We start from the raw sequence: 15443 nt of genomic DNA on the forward strand, positions 1-15443 counted from the left end.
ACAAAAGTTAAGCTGACTGGTCTGTAATTCCCCGGGTTGTCCTTATTTCCTTTTTATAGATGGGCACTAGATTTGCCCTTTTCCAGTCTCCCGTCTTCCATGACTTTTCAAAGATAATTGCTAATGATGGGGTCTTGACCCTGATCCAGGCCGATAGGTGCTATTGTAATACAGATACAAATCACAATCACAGCTAGATCCTTGGGAGCAGGCTCAGCAGAGAGGCCAAGGAATGAACAGGCCATGGAGACTGCACTCCCCTAAAAGGGGCTGCTGAAACCAAGGTTGAACCATATTCGGGTGGCAGGGTAGGAGCGAGCATCCCCAGCTGATGCCTTTGTGCTGGGCTCTAGGGGAGGACTTCACTCCCTTTGGCCCTCAATCCAGCACATTTAATATACACAAAGAAATTTTTAGGAAAAGTGATAGAACCCAAGCACGTTGGGTAAATTTTTCAAAAGCACCTACGTGACCTAGGAGCCTTAGTTCCATTTTCAAAAGCGACCTGGCACTTATGCGCAGAAGTCTAATTGAAAGTCACCTGTGTAACTGCCCTGACTTCGGAGTTACTAGGCTCACAGGGACACTCAGGACTTGCTGTGTAAGCAAGTACTACAGGATTGAGCCCCTAAATTGCCTCCTGATCCAGCATCAATTAAAAGGAACGGAACAATTCCCTTGGATTGCAAAGGGCACCGGATGAGGCCCCAAAACAGGAAATTATGACAGAAAATGTGACTCTTAATAATGGGAAGAAATGTTACCTGGTTCATGATGGAAAATTTCCTTCCCAGCCTGTTGTCTGGCAGCCTAAAAGTCTTTCTCCTCATTCCATCCTCCGATTCAGACTTGAACACCTTTTCGTTGTCACCCTTCTCCTCTCCTTCCAACAGCTCCTTCTGCTTCCGTTTCTTCCTCCTGTTCCGCCGCTCCTTGTCACTCTTAGAACTGAGTTTGGAAATCTCAGAAGAGCTCTGAGACACTCTCCCCCTGCCATCATCCTCCACAGCATCTTCTGAGACTGTCCCTGCCGAAGTGGCCATGGCAGCAGCCTGAGGGGAAAGGGACAAAATTAATTTGTTCCTTATTTAGTGGACAGGGAAAGGGAGTGGGTAAGACAGAAAAATGACAGACATCTCTCACAGGCAGAGGCAGTGGGTGGAATGATTACAGCATGGGGGCTGAGCCAGGAATCCTCATCTCCCTTTCCTGCTCTGGGAAGTTGTGTGGTCTAATACTTAGTGCACAGGATCAGGACACCAGACTCCTAAATTCTGCTTCCTCCTCAAAATGGGGATTTTGTGCAAATGGTTAGAGCACAGGAATGGGATCCAGAACTTGTAGGTTCTGCTGCAGACTCCCCTTGGTTCAAGTAACTTCACCTCTTTGTCCCTCAGTTTAGTCCTCTCTCTGATGGGTAGAAATAACACGTATCTGCCTTGCATGGGTATAGCAAGGCTTAGCTAGAGCCGAGAGCTGTTCTGACATTCTCTGGTGAAAGATGCTTTAACCAGAGCAATGCAAATAATAGAACAAATCTGTGGTTTTTTAAGAACTTCACGGTTACCACTGTGCTATACACCTGGACTGTCACAGAGGTAGCAGAGACAGAACCCAGGTCTTCTTGCTACAAAAATGCAGGCCCCTGCCAGTTTAGCTAAAGGAGAAACTCCATAAAAAATGTTAGCGATATGTTGGGCATAGGAACACAGGATGAACAATTCTAATTCCATCCAACAGAGCGCAGTGAGGCCCAGACACACCACCCAGTTATTACTATGTTTTCATAATTATATGACTCTGTTTTGTAATTAATGGTCCAGAAAAAAAATTATAACAACCTAAAAAAAAAAAAGTATTAATCAAAACTGTAACCTGTGCGTCTTCCTGCTGCCTTTTCAGCTGTTCCAACATGGCCTTGAATTCTGCTTCCTTTTGCTCCGCTTCCTCCAGTGTGGCCTGGTTCTGCTCTTCATAAGCCATGGCTACCACAGCCAAGATCAGATTGACCAGATAGAATGACCCCACAAAGATAACCAGGACAAAGAATATCATGTAAGTTTTTCCTGCTGCTCGCAATGTCTGAAAAAGAGACAGCAATTTCCCTATCACTTTGATTCAGAAGAGACTGTCTACAATACAGATCTGAGCAGCCAATCACAGTTCTCCTGATGGATGGTTCTAAAGAAAAATACATCGGTATCATACATACAAAGTGTTATCTAATTTCTTAGCAGGATCCATTCCAAAGAATTAGGATACACAGCACACCAAACAACCTTGGGCCCCAAGCAGTGAAATGACTCTTCTCCTTCCTTTAAGAACAAGCCTGATGCTATGTCAGGCAGGAATAAAGGTTGTAAATCTGACCAAAGGATGGAAGTTTTAAGGGATTCAGAAATACAATATGAAACTCAATGCCAAGCACAGAGATTCTTTTGAAACAATGCTGGTTCAGCATGATGCCAACCTGCTAGAGAAGTCTGAATTGTTCTTAGACAACATGGATACACTTTGCCCTTCAAAGCACCTGGATGCCCTGTGTTATGCTACAAGAGTATCAGCAAAGCTGAGGTGCGCAGCATATGCACAACATACAGTATGACAATTTTGCAGCATTCACCACAGAATCTTAGTTAGAAGATTTAGCAAAACAGAACAGCCTCCAGGCTGAAAACAGTCAAGAATGCTACATGCGCTCTCCCTGGTGCCATTCTCCCCCGCCTTAAAAGCACAACTCCTCCAAAGTCACACAGGCATACACTTGTGGGTGGCTCCCTCAGACCCTTAAAAAACTCCCCATCCTCCCACAAATGTGTATGAAATTACAGGCAACAAAACATTGGAAGCAAAAGAGACACAATGCATCTACTTACTAACTGATACAAGTTTTCCCAAAAATCCTGAGTCATAAGGCGAAATAAGGCTAGGAAGGCCCAGCTGAAAGTGTCAAAGCTTGTGTAGCCATAGTTTGGATTCCTTCCTGCTTTCATGCATGTGTAACCCTCTGGACATTGGCTGCAGAAAAGATGAAAACAGTTTCAGGGTATCAATATTGTAAGAGCCATAAGGACAGATTAACAGGAGGCTTGTTGCCAAAGGCTGTGATGACTTTCACAGCAGCAAGGTGCAACATTTTATGTGTGCTTTATTTTCATGTGGACAAAATGGTTGGCAAAAAACAGGGCAGTTGACAACCCTGGAGACAGAAGTCCTTATCCACAGAATGCAGCAGTACAAGGTTATTCATATTGCCTGACCAAACCTGAGCTGGATGGGCTAGCTACAGGGATAAGAGCCTACAGTACTACAATCTTCAGACCCACTGGTGACCTGAACAAAAGCCCTCTTGAGCCAATGGGCATTTTTCCATGTTCTTCAGTGGGCTTTGGATCAGCCCTCAATCCTTGGCCTTGCTGCAGGCCAGCCAGTGCCAACTGTGGTGATGGTAGGTGATGTAACATGGACCTACCATTGGTATCTAGATTGAGAACCACCAACTTATTGACCAACGAATGGCCATCAGAAAGTAAGAACAGTTACTACTGACCAAGGCTGGATTGGAACCAGGAATCTAGAAGTGAAAAGCTCTAGATCTCATTCCCAGCCATCCTAAGCCTTTCAGACCTCCTGAATAATCTAAGTGACTTGAGGTTGAAATTCAGAGACCCCATAAATTCATTTTCTTGTTCTCTTGCTTTTATACCAATCAAGTTTTCTATTGTGACCCAAATTAACCATCAACTTTTGACTAAACAGAATTCATTTACAAATGCTATTGGAAATACCATTATCTGTATTTACAGCATGCATTACATAGCTTTTAAATCAGTTACACTTCAGGTAATTAAATGTGAACGCTAAAATTTAGGGACGGGGTTTTCAAAGAGCTATGGGGAGCTGGGCACCCAGGACTGGATTTCAAGTGTCCAAGGGCCAGATTTTTAGAAGTAGTTAGGCGCCCAAAGCCCTAAATGATTTAGGAGGACAATTCTCATTGAGAAGTAACGAGAACAGTGCTTCTAACTTCCCAAATCTCCTTTGAAAATCCCATCCTAGTACGGCTACGATCCATTTGCTAGTGAACTGGGAGAATGTAGCCTGCAACATTCCATACATATCAGTTGCTTAATTTTAAGTGGTGCAAAATGAACCACAAATAATGAATTTGTCTTTTTAAAACAGAAGTTATATTCAGGCATCATACATGCAGAGTAGAGAGACAGATACTAATGGGGTGCATTCAATGAAAGGAGATCAGGCTACATGGAACCACCTCTAAGCCTTTGCCACCACTAAGCTCTATGAAAGCCATTGGAGATGAAAGACATTCTTTACTTTTAATGAAGCCCAACACTTACCCTGCATCTGAGCTGTTACCACAGAGCAAAGGATCAAGGGCCCCAGGGATTGTGTAAAAGTTTGCTGGAAAAAAAAATGTTAAAAAACATATGTATGCACACTGCACACTTAACGGACTCAGCATATTACAAAACTATAGAAGTCTTAACAGAGCAGTCATCTAGGTTCTTCCTGGAAGTTAATACAGCTGTTTGAGTGTAAATACAAATGAATCGCTGGCACACTGGAGCAAGTTAAATCAAGAGTGGGAAGGCAAGGGAGAAGCTGCAAAGAGCTGGATCCTGATTCCCCACTACCTTGCACTTTGTGTTGTCACTTACACCTGTGTAAACCCTACTAGCATAGTAGCATGTTCACCTGCTTTGCACAAGTACAAAAGGAGATACAAGGCAGCAAAAAATCTGGTGCCTAGTCACTTCAAGTGGAAATATGGTGAGTAAGAACCAAGTGAAACCAAACAGAAGAACTCGGGAGTCAAGTCAATGCTTTCATCTGCAGAGCTGACAGCATTCACAGACATTTCCTAGCTGTTCCCTTTCACAATCTTTACAGCTTGTTTTTATTCTGGGACAAGGTTTTGCTCTTGTTAATGTTTAGGGAATAGGCTGTTCTTTGAACTAGTACCTGTATCTAAGAACGGCCGTACCGGGTCAGACCAAAGGTCCATCTAGCCCAGTATCCTGTCTACCGACAGTGGCTAATGCCAGGTGCCCCAGAGGGAGTGGACCAACAGGCAATGATCAAGTGATCTCTCTCCTGCCATCCATCTCCATCCTCTGACAAACAGAGGCTAGGGACACCATTCCTTACCCATCCTGGCTAATAGCCATTAATGGACTTAACCACCATGAATTTATCCAGTTCTCTTTTAAACCCTGTGATTGTCCTAGCCTTCACAACCTCCTCAGGTAAGGAGTTCCACAAGTTGACTGTGTGCTGTGTGAAGAAGAACTTCCTTGTATTTGTTTTAAACCTGCTGCCTATTAATTTCATTTGGTGACCACTAGTTCTTGTATTATGGGAATAAGTAAATAACTTTTCCTTGTCCACTTTCTCCACATCACTCATGATTTTATATACCTCTATCATATCCCCCCTTAGTCTCCTCTTTTCCAAGCTGAAGAGTCCTAGCCTCTTTAATCTCTCCTCATATGGGACCCGTTCCAAACCCCTAATCATTTTAGTTGCCCTTTTCTGAACCTTTTCTAGTGCCAGTATATCTTTTTTTAGATGAGGAGACCACATCTGTACGCAGTATTCAAGATGTGGGCGTACCATCGATTTATATAAGGGCAATAATATATTCTCAGTCTTATACTCTATCCCCTTTTTAATGATCCCTAACATCCTGTTTGCTTTTTTGACCGCCTCTGCACACTGCTCGGATATCTTCAGAGAACTATCCACGATGACTCCAAGATCTTTTTCCTGACTTGTTGTAGCTAAATTAGCCCCCATCATATTGTATGTATAGTTGGGGTTATTTTTTCCAATGTGCATTACTTTACATTTATCCACATTAAATTTCATTTGCCATTTTGTTGCCCAATCACTTAGTTTTGTGAGATCTTTTTGAAGTTTATCACAGTCTGCTTTGGTCTTAACTATCTTGAGCAGTTTAGTATCATCTGCAAACTTTGCCATCTCACTGTTTACCCCTTTCTCCAGATCATTTATGAATAAGTTGAATAGGATTGGTCCGAGGACTGACCCTTGGGGAACACCACTAGTTACCCCTCTCCATTCTGAGAATTCACCATTAATTCCTACCCTTTGTTCCCTGTCTTTTAACCAGTTCTCAATCCATGAAAGGACCTTCCCTTTTATCCCATGACAACTTACTTAAGAGCCTTTGGTGAGGGACCTTGTCAAAGGCTTTCTGGACATCTAAGTACACTATGTCCACTGGATCCCCCTTGTCCACATGTTTGTTGACCCCTTCAAAGAACTCTAATAGATTAGTAAGACATGATTTCCCTTTACAGAAACCATGTTGACTATTGCTCAACAGTTTATGTTTTTCTATGTGTCTGACAATTTTATTCTTAACTATTGTTTCGACTAATTTGCCCGGTACCGACGTTAGACTTACCGGTCTGTAATTGCCGGGATCACCTCTAGAGCCCTTTTTAAATATTGGCGTTACATTAGCTAACTTCCAGTCATTGGGTACAGAAGCCGATTTAAAGGACAGGTTACAAACCTTAGTTAATAGTTCCGCAACTTCACATTTGAGTTCTTTCAGAACTCTTGGGTGAATGCCATCTGGTCCCGGTGACTTGTTAATGTTAAGTTTATCAATTAATTCCAAAACCTCCTCTAGTGACACTTCAATCTGTGACAGTTCCTCAGATTTTTCACCTACAAAAGCCGGCTCAGGTTTGGGAATCTCCCTAACATCCTCAGCCGTGAAGACTGAAGAAAAGAATCCATTTAGTTTCTCCACAATGACTTTATCGTCTTTAAGCGCTCCTTTTGTATCTCGATCATCAAGGGGCCCCACTGGTTCTTTAGGAGGCTTCCTGCTTCTGATATACTTAAAAAACATTTTGTTATTACCTTTGGAGTTTTTGGCTAGCCGTTCTTCAAACTCCTCTTTGGCTTTTCTTATTACATTCTTGCACTTAATTTGGCAGCGTTTATGCTCCTTTCTATTTGCCTCACTAGGATTTGACTTCCACTTTTTAAAGGAAGTCTTTTTATCTCTCGCTGCTTCTTTTACATGGTTGTTAAGCCACGGTGGCTCTTTTTTAGTTCTTTTACTGTGTTTCTTAATTTGGGGTATACACTGAAGTTGGGCCTCTATTATGGTGTCTTTAAAAAGCGCCCATGCAGCTTGCAGGGATTTCACTTTAGTCACTGTACTTTTTAACTTCTGTTTAACTAACCCCCTCATTTTTGCATAGTTCCCCCTTTTGAAATTAAATGCCACAGTGTTGGGCTGTTGAGATGTTCTTCCCACCACAGGGATGTTGAATGCTATTATATTATGGTCACTATTTCCAAGCGGTCCTGTTATAGTTACCTCTTGGACCAGCTCCTGCGCTCCACTCAGGACTAAAACTAGAGTTGCCTCTCCCCTTGTGGGTTCCCGTACCAGCTGCTCCATGAAGCAGTCATTTAAAGTATTGAGAAATTTTATCTCTGCATTTCGTCCTGAAGTGAAATGTTCCCAGTCAATATGGGGATAATTGAAAACCCACACCATTATTGGGTTCTTAATTTTGATAGCCTCTCTAATTTCCCTTAGCATTTCATCATCACTATCACTGTCCTGGTCAGGTGGTCTCTAATAGATCCCTAATGTTCTATTCTTATTAGAGCATGAAATTTCTATCCATAGAGATTCTATGGAACATGTGGATTCACTTAAGATTTTTACTTCATTTGATTCTACATTTTTTTTCACATATAGTGCCACTCCCCCCCCCCCCCCCCCCCCCCGCATGACCTGTTCTGTTCTTCCGATATATTTTGTACCCCGGAATGATTGTGTCCCATTGATTGCTCTCAGTCCACCAGGTTTCTGTGATGCCTATTATATCAATATCCTCCTTTATCACGAGGCACTCTAGTTCACCCATCTTATTATTTAGACGTCTAGCATTTGTGTACAAGCACTTTAAAAACTTGTCACTGTTTATTTGTCTGCCCTTTTCTGATGTGTTAGATTCTTTTTTATGTGAATGTTTATTATTTGATCTGGCCCTTACATTATCCTCTTCCATCCGCTGCTCCTGACTATAACCTGGAGATTCTCTATCATTAGACTCTCCCCTAAGAGAAGTCTCTGTCCGATCCACATGCTCCTCTGCAGCAGTCGGCTTTCCCCCATCTCCTAGTTTAAAAACTGCTCTACAACCTTTTTAATGTTTAGTGCCAGGAGTCTGGTTCCACTTTGGTTTAGGTGGAGCCCATCTCTCCTGTATAGGCTCCCCCCATCCCAAAAGTTTCCCCAGTTCCTAATGAAAGTAAACCCCTCCTCTCTACACCATCGTCTCATCCACGCATTGAGACTCTGAAGCTCTGCCTGCCTACCTGGCCCTGCGCGTGGAACTGGGAGCATTTCTGAGAATGCCACCATAGAGGTCCTGGATTCCAGTCTCTTCCCTAGCAGCCTAAATTTGGCCTCCAGGACATCTCTCCTACCCTTCCCTATGTCATTGGTACCTACATGTACCACGACCATCTACATGGCATTTGGGCACAAACACGAGTATTTAGGATTCATTATCCCCATTGTTATAAAAGTCAACCAGTCAGGATGAAGAACTGATATCAGGTAATAAAGGTAGCCAGTTGCACACCATGAATAGAGAATAATCAAATGCCTCATAGGCTGCAATTAATTTGCATGAACTGTTAGAATGATTGCAAATAAATAAGTAGGAAAGGAAAGGAAAAAAGGCCTAGTTTTCCAGCTGAACTATAGTTACAAATGGTTCAACATGCTCTGTAGGTCTCTTTGCACATATCTTTTCCAAATGCATGGGCTTTTTCTAAATCAATGCTGACTGACACACAAAAGAGACAGGAGGCCAGGATGCAAGAATGGCAGTTGGAAGAGGATGCTGGACATAGATACAATGGGAAAGTGGGGGTCAGGTCAAGGCTTAATACAAAGAAAGCATGTACAGTTCAGTGGAGGATAGAGAGAAGCTTATTGTGCCCCACGCCCTGATGACGCGAGCCTCCCTGCTATAGAACCAGGATTTAAGAATCAAATATATGAGCCACTTTCTCAATCCCTAAAGCCCTCTCTCTGGAGTTGTATGCAATCTTGGCTGACCACTCATTAATAACACTTGATAAGACACAGCCAGAGAGAAGGAATCCCTGAGGCAAGGAAGTAGCTTTCACAAACTCTACATTTAAAACTAAACAGACTGGGCTGTAAAAAGCTTTGTTTGTGAGCTTGGAGGCACAGAACTCACTCTGGGTTGGACATACAGGTTCAAACCTGGGCCGAGTATCAAGTGAGCCCTGAACCATGGGCCACAGTGTAGGGTTTGTCCTTGAAACCAGGTGATGATGTGATAATTGGGGCCTAGTAGGCCTACTCCACTTGTAAGCCTAGCTGTGGGAAAGGAGATAAAAGTTTATAAGGTGTGACAATCTATAACGATAAATATTGATGGGGAAAAGTGCAAAAGGTAGAGACAGACTGAATTAGTCTAAACAAAAAGGCCAACTGATATAATTCAAGGACTGTGTTAAGATCATGCCCATAAACAGGAAAAGTGAGGGACTGGAAATCAATGAACCAAAGGTGGATTGTCAGAAATTAGACCTAATCTGTAGACAAAATAACGAGAGGATGGGTTATTCTTCTCATCATTCCCTTTTTGGGTCCTCAAAAGACAAGACTTTTGCAGGGCAAGGAGGCAAAAGTGAACATAATTGCTGACTAAAAGAAGTGAGCTTCACCATCATGGCTGCCACCCGCAACATTTCCTGGGACCCCCAGCTTCACTGGGACACCATTGGGTCTTTGTCATCCTGATCCTCAAAGATGTACGGACATTTAAGACGTGTTTGCCATGGTACTAAGCAGACTGAGGTCTCTGTATACCAATAAAACTACTTAACATTGGACTGTGGCAGGGTCATGTTAACACCTTTAAATCTTTGGAACTATTTATTCCATTGAAATTAATACAACAGTGAAACTTGGTGATTTCAACTAATTTTTTCTCTGGAGTTTTTGGTTCCACTTTTTCTGGAAAAGAATCAGCACTATGGAACACTAACACAACCATCCTCTGATGTAGTTAAAACATGGTTGGTGCTCACAGCACACTCCAGGGTCAAGAACAACACACTCTCCAGTGCCATCTACACTCAAGGCAGAATTGTGTTTTAGCTACTTTGTGGAGGTGGAAAAGACCACCATTTTGGGGGGTTTGAATCTCAAAGCAAAAGTCACATTGATCTAAACAAAAAAAATTAGGTTGAGCACAAATCTACAGAGCTTTGTAAAGGCCTCTCCAGATCTGCAACCTTATAACAGGGACAGGTTTATACTGGCCAGTCCAGTGGACAATGGTTATTTTGGGAACAGCACTCACCATGCTGAAATGGACAAAGCCATGATTTTCCAAAGTGAATCTGGACACCCAATTTAAGACACCTTAAAGAGACCCAATTTCCAGAAAGTGCTTAAAAACCAGGGCCTTTAAGATGCCTGAAGCTGGGCACCCAAAATCTCAAGTCATTTTGAAAATCTTGGCCAACAACATTTCGTCATGTAAAAAGGAAACAGACTTTAGAGAGCATTGCTGAAGAAATACCTACAGACATTGTTGGTGTATTCTTGCCAGTCAAACCCCCTGGTGCCATTCTCTAGGAAGCTCTCATTGAGGTTAATTGGCCATATTACACACTTGTTCCTCAAATTGCCCATAAACAGCTGCAGGCCGATTAAAGCAAAGACACTGAGGCAAAACACTGTCAAAATCATTACATCTGACAGTTTCTTCACAGACTGAATTAGGGCACCCACAATGGTCTTCAAGCCTGCAGAGAGAAAATAGGGCTAGAAATCACTTTCATATAATCATCACACAGACAATACATTGCACATTACATCTATAACACAGAGGCAAAAGGTCATTGCTTAAGGACAGCCAGGTCCATGGGAAATCAAAGCTGCACTGGAACAGTGGATCTATTCAGGTTTTCCCCTACCGTACACTGATTACAGCAAAGTATAATGGGTGGGGGGAGGGAAGCTGAGCCAAATGAATCCTGGGTGTAACTCCACTGACTTCAGTGAAGGACCAGGAATAAATGTGTCCCAGTGACTTAAGACAAATTAAAATATTAAAAGGTCACCATTCAAAATCTGTTTTCTAGAGACAGCGCATATTTAGGAGCCTCTGAGATGAATGTTAGGGCTTGTCTGCACACAGACGTTACATCAAGTTAAATTGGTGCAAAATCTAATTTAGTTAAACTGATGCAAACCCCTATGTGGGCAGTGTTATTTGGGTTTAAACCTGGTTCATATGGTGCAAGCTACACAGATATAACCCAGGTTTAAAAGGATATCAGATTGTCAACATGCAGAGTTGCATTTGTTTAAAGTGGTTTAAAAACCACACCTTTAGTTAAACCTGTGCAACGTTCCATTTTAGACTGGCCTTTACTCTTTCAATCTGGCAGAAGAGGATCCCACTGAAAAGTGTTAGGATTTTCTCCAGTATAAACTGCCTCTTTGGGACTCTATAAACTTGGGGCCAAAGCTGCACAGACAGTTAAGAACATAGGAACGGCCATACTGGGTCAGACCAAAGGTCCATCTAGCTAGCCCAGTATACTGTCTTCCAACAGTGGCTAATGCCAGGTGCCCCAGTGATCCATCCAGTCACCCCTTCCCAACTTCTGGCAAACAGAGGCTAGGGACACCATCCCTGTCCATCCTGGCTAATAGCCATGGATGGACCTATCCTCCATGAACTTATCTAGTTCTTTTTTGAACCCTGTATAGTCTTGGCCTTCACAACATCATCTGGCAAGGAGTTCCACAGGTTGATTGTGCACTGTGTGAAAAAATACTTCCGTTTTTGTTTGTTTTAAACCTGCTGCCTATTAATTTAATTTGGTGACTCCTAGTTCTTGTGTTATGAGAAGGAGTAAATATCACTTCCTTATTTACGTTCTGCACACCAGTCATTATTTTATAGTCCTCTATCATATCTCCCCTTAGTCATCTTTTTTTCCAAGGTGAAAAGTCCCAATCTTTTTAATCTCGCTTCATATAGAAGCTGTTCCATATCCCTAATAGCTTTTGATGCTCTTTTCTGAACCTTTTCCAATTCCAATATATCTTTTTTGAGATGGGGCAGCAACATCTGCACGCAGTATTCAAGATGTGGGCGTACCATGGATTTATATAGAGGCAATATGATATTTTCTGTCTTATTATCTATCCCTTTCTTAATGATTCCCAACATTCTGTTCGCTTTTTTGACTGCTGCTGCACATTGTGTGGATGGTTTCAGAGAATATCCACAATGACTCCACGATCTCTTTCTTGAGTGGTAACAGCTAATTTAGACCCCATCATTTTATATGTATAGTTGGGATTATTTTTTCCAATGTGCATTACTTTGCATTTATCAGCATTGAATTTCATCTGCCATTTTGTTGCCCAGTCACCCAATTTTGTGAGATCCTTTTGTAGCTCTTTGCAGTCTGCTTTGGACTTAACTATCTTGAGTAGTTTTGTATCATCTGCAAATTTTCCCACCTCACTGTTTAACCCCTTTTTCTAGATCAATTATTAATATGTTGAATAGGACTGGTCCCAGTACTGACCCCTGGGGACACCACTATTTACCTCTCTCCATTTTGAAAACTGACCATTTATTCCTACTCTGTGTTTCCTATTAACCAGTTACCAATCCATGAGAGGACCTTCCCTCTTACCCCACGACTGCTTACTTTGCTTAAGAGCCTTTGGTGAGGGACCTTGTCAAAGGCTTTCTGAAAATCTAAGTACACTATATCCACTGGATCCCCCTTTTCCACGTGCTTGTTGACCCCCTCAAAGAATTCTAGTAGATTGGTGAGGCATAATTTCCTTTTACAAAAAACATGGTGACTTTTACTCAACAAATTACATTCATCTATGTGTCTGACAATTTTGTTCTTTACTATAGTTTGCCCAATACTGAAATCAGGCTTACCAGCCTGTAATTGCCGGGATCACCTCTGGAGCCCTTTTTAAAAATTGGCGTCACGTTAGCTATCCTCCAGTCATTTGGTACAAAAGCTTATTTAAATGATAGTTATACAGACTACAGTTAGTAGTTCTGCAATTTCACGTTTGAGATCCTTCAGAACACTTGGGTGAATACCATCTGGTCCTGGTGACTTATTACTGTTTAGTTTATCAATTTGTTCCAAAACCTCCTCCAATGACACCTCAAACTGGGACAGTTCTTCAGATTTGTCACCTAAACAGAATGGCTTAAGTGTGGGAATCTCCCTCACATCCTCAGCCGTGAAGACCGATGCAAAGAATTAATTTAATTTCTCTGCAATGGCCTTATCGTCCATGAGTGGTCCTTTAGCAACTTGATCATCCAGTGGCCCCACTAGTTGTTTAGCAGGCTTCCTGCTTCTGACGTACTGAACATTTTTTTTTTGCTATTACTTTTTAAGTCTTTGGCTAGTTGTTCTTCAAATTCAGTTGATGTATGTGCTTTAATATTAAAGACAGTACATGTCTTAGGCAAGAAATAAAAGTTCTAAAAAGGGATCTTCCAAGCTCAATCTGATCTGCACAGGTACCATCATTCAACTCAATGAACAATTTGCATGAGCAAGGAATGCAGGATAACACCTTCAAGTCAGACCTATATGAAAGGTGTGCAGAACACTGTCAGAAGTCAACAGGAATTTGGAGTACAGAAGAAAAACAAGGGTAGACCCTTAAAAACAAACAACTCTAACGTCCAGCGGGATTGTCCTGCATTTATAGCATGAAGGGAATAAAAGCAGACAAGAGCTTTGCTGCACATGGATTTCAGACAGAATTTCTAAGGGTGGTCATAAGTGACTCTGAAAATAATCCTGGGATGTTCCCTCCCATGGCAACTCCCAACTCAACCCTGCTCCATTTACAAAGGCCAAAACAGTTTCCCCCCCAAAACTGCCAGGCCCCACAAACTCAAGCAGTGCTTCAGTAAATTAAAATAAAAGCCACCTTCATCCTGCTTACTTACCGACTAAGAAAGAGAAGCAACATTTTCACCATGACAAAAACAGTTAGATGAGCTCAAGGTAAAATCCTTCTCCTCTCCCTGGAGCTCTAAGCCCCATGTCCATGAGAGACAGCAGAAAACATCAAATGTTTCTGCCAGTATTAGATCTCAGTTTCAGCTAGAAATTCTTGCTTAGCCCTCCACCTCCTTATTCACATTATAAACACTACTGATAACTTTTAAAAGCATCCATGAATGCTAAGTTACTCCCTTTGTCTGTTCTGCCTCACTTCTTCTCCATAGGCAAATCAGACCCTTTCACACCTTGCAAAATTCTACTCACGCAGCAACTAATTTTTGGTGTTTGACAAGCAAATAAAATATTGTTAGTGTCTCATCATCATCCGGTAAGAGTTGGTCAAGCAGGTTGCGTGTGCAGGCTGGTAAGTTTCCATAAGAATTCAGCAAGGATGCCCCTACACCCTTTCCAGAAAAAGTGAGGAGATGTGTCACAAAATATTTGCCATACCAGATCATGCCACAGATGGATTTAGTTCTGTGTCCCATCATTAGCAGTGGCCTTGACTGCATAGTATTCCATAGGAAAGTTATCTAGGCCCCTAGTGCTCTGGCTTCAAGATTAGGCTTGATAAGTTTATGGAGGGAATGGTTTGATGGGATAACGTGATTTTAGTCAATTAGGCATTAACGTGCCATCGCTGGTAAAATGAGGGTCCGGCTGTAGAATCTTGCCTGTATGCTCGGGGTTCTACTGATCGTCATATTTGGGGTCGGGAAGGAATTTTCCTCCAGGGTAGATTGGCAGAGGCCCTGGAGGTTTTTCGCCTTCCTCCGCAGCATAGGGCAGGGGTCGCAGGCTGGAGGATTCTGTTGTGGGTGGGTCAGCTTTTGTGGCCTGCATCATGCGGGAGGTCAGACTAGATGACCATATTGGTCCCTTCTGACCTTAAAGTCTATGAGTCTATGAGACACTCCTGAACCATCTCCTAACTTCATCCTCCAAAATATTTTTCCAGATCAGAAATGTAGTTTACCTTTCTCCACTCTCTGCCCAGAGAATTGGATCGTATGCAACTTCTGAAAAGAAATCCCTACCTAACCTTTTAGAGATCTGGTAAAAGAGACTCCTATGAGACTGGCATCCTTCCTTTTAACATATTTACTAAAGTGCTTTTTCTATCAGCCACAACGATAACTTACCCCTTTAATTCATACGCAAAAAGAGGCATTTACTGAGTCATTAAATGTTGTGCTTTATGAATCTCTTACTCCCTTAATTTACTGCTAGCTGTGAGCACTTTTGATACACTTTATTATTCCCAGACCATGCATGGATTTCCATCCCTTGCC

At 42.2% G+C, this 15443-nt stretch overlaps 1 protein-coding gene across 6 annotated transcripts in view; it reads right to left on the bottom strand.

Moving 5' to 3' along the window:
- The window catches only part of SCN8A (sodium voltage-gated channel alpha subunit 8), a 94528-nt gene that overhangs the window by 43632 nt on the left and 35453 nt on the right, over positions 1-15443 (bottom strand). For 5 of the 6 annotated variants that reach the window (XM_065419193.1, XM_065419188.1, XM_065419190.1 and 2 more), the window contains exons 6-10: positions 10657-10878; positions 4362-4425; positions 2877-3018; positions 1876-2082; positions 765-1052 (exon numbers count right to left, since the gene is read on the bottom strand). In XM_065419193.1, the coding sequence (XP_065275265.1) occupies positions 765-1052; positions 1876-2082; positions 2877-3018; positions 4362-4425; positions 10657-10878 (923 nt within the window). The remainder of the gene's footprint in view (positions 1-764; positions 1053-1875; positions 2083-2876; positions 3019-4361; positions 4426-10656; positions 10879-15443) is intronic. The other variant, XM_065419192.1, reaches the window with a different exon arrangement.

This window comes from Emys orbicularis, chromosome 19, assembly GCF_028017835.1.
Source record: "Emys orbicularis isolate rEmyOrb1 chromosome 19, rEmyOrb1.hap1, whole genome shotgun sequence".
In the NCBI taxonomy this organism is placed as follows: domain Eukaryota; kingdom Metazoa; phylum Chordata; order Testudines; family Emydidae; genus Emys; species Emys orbicularis.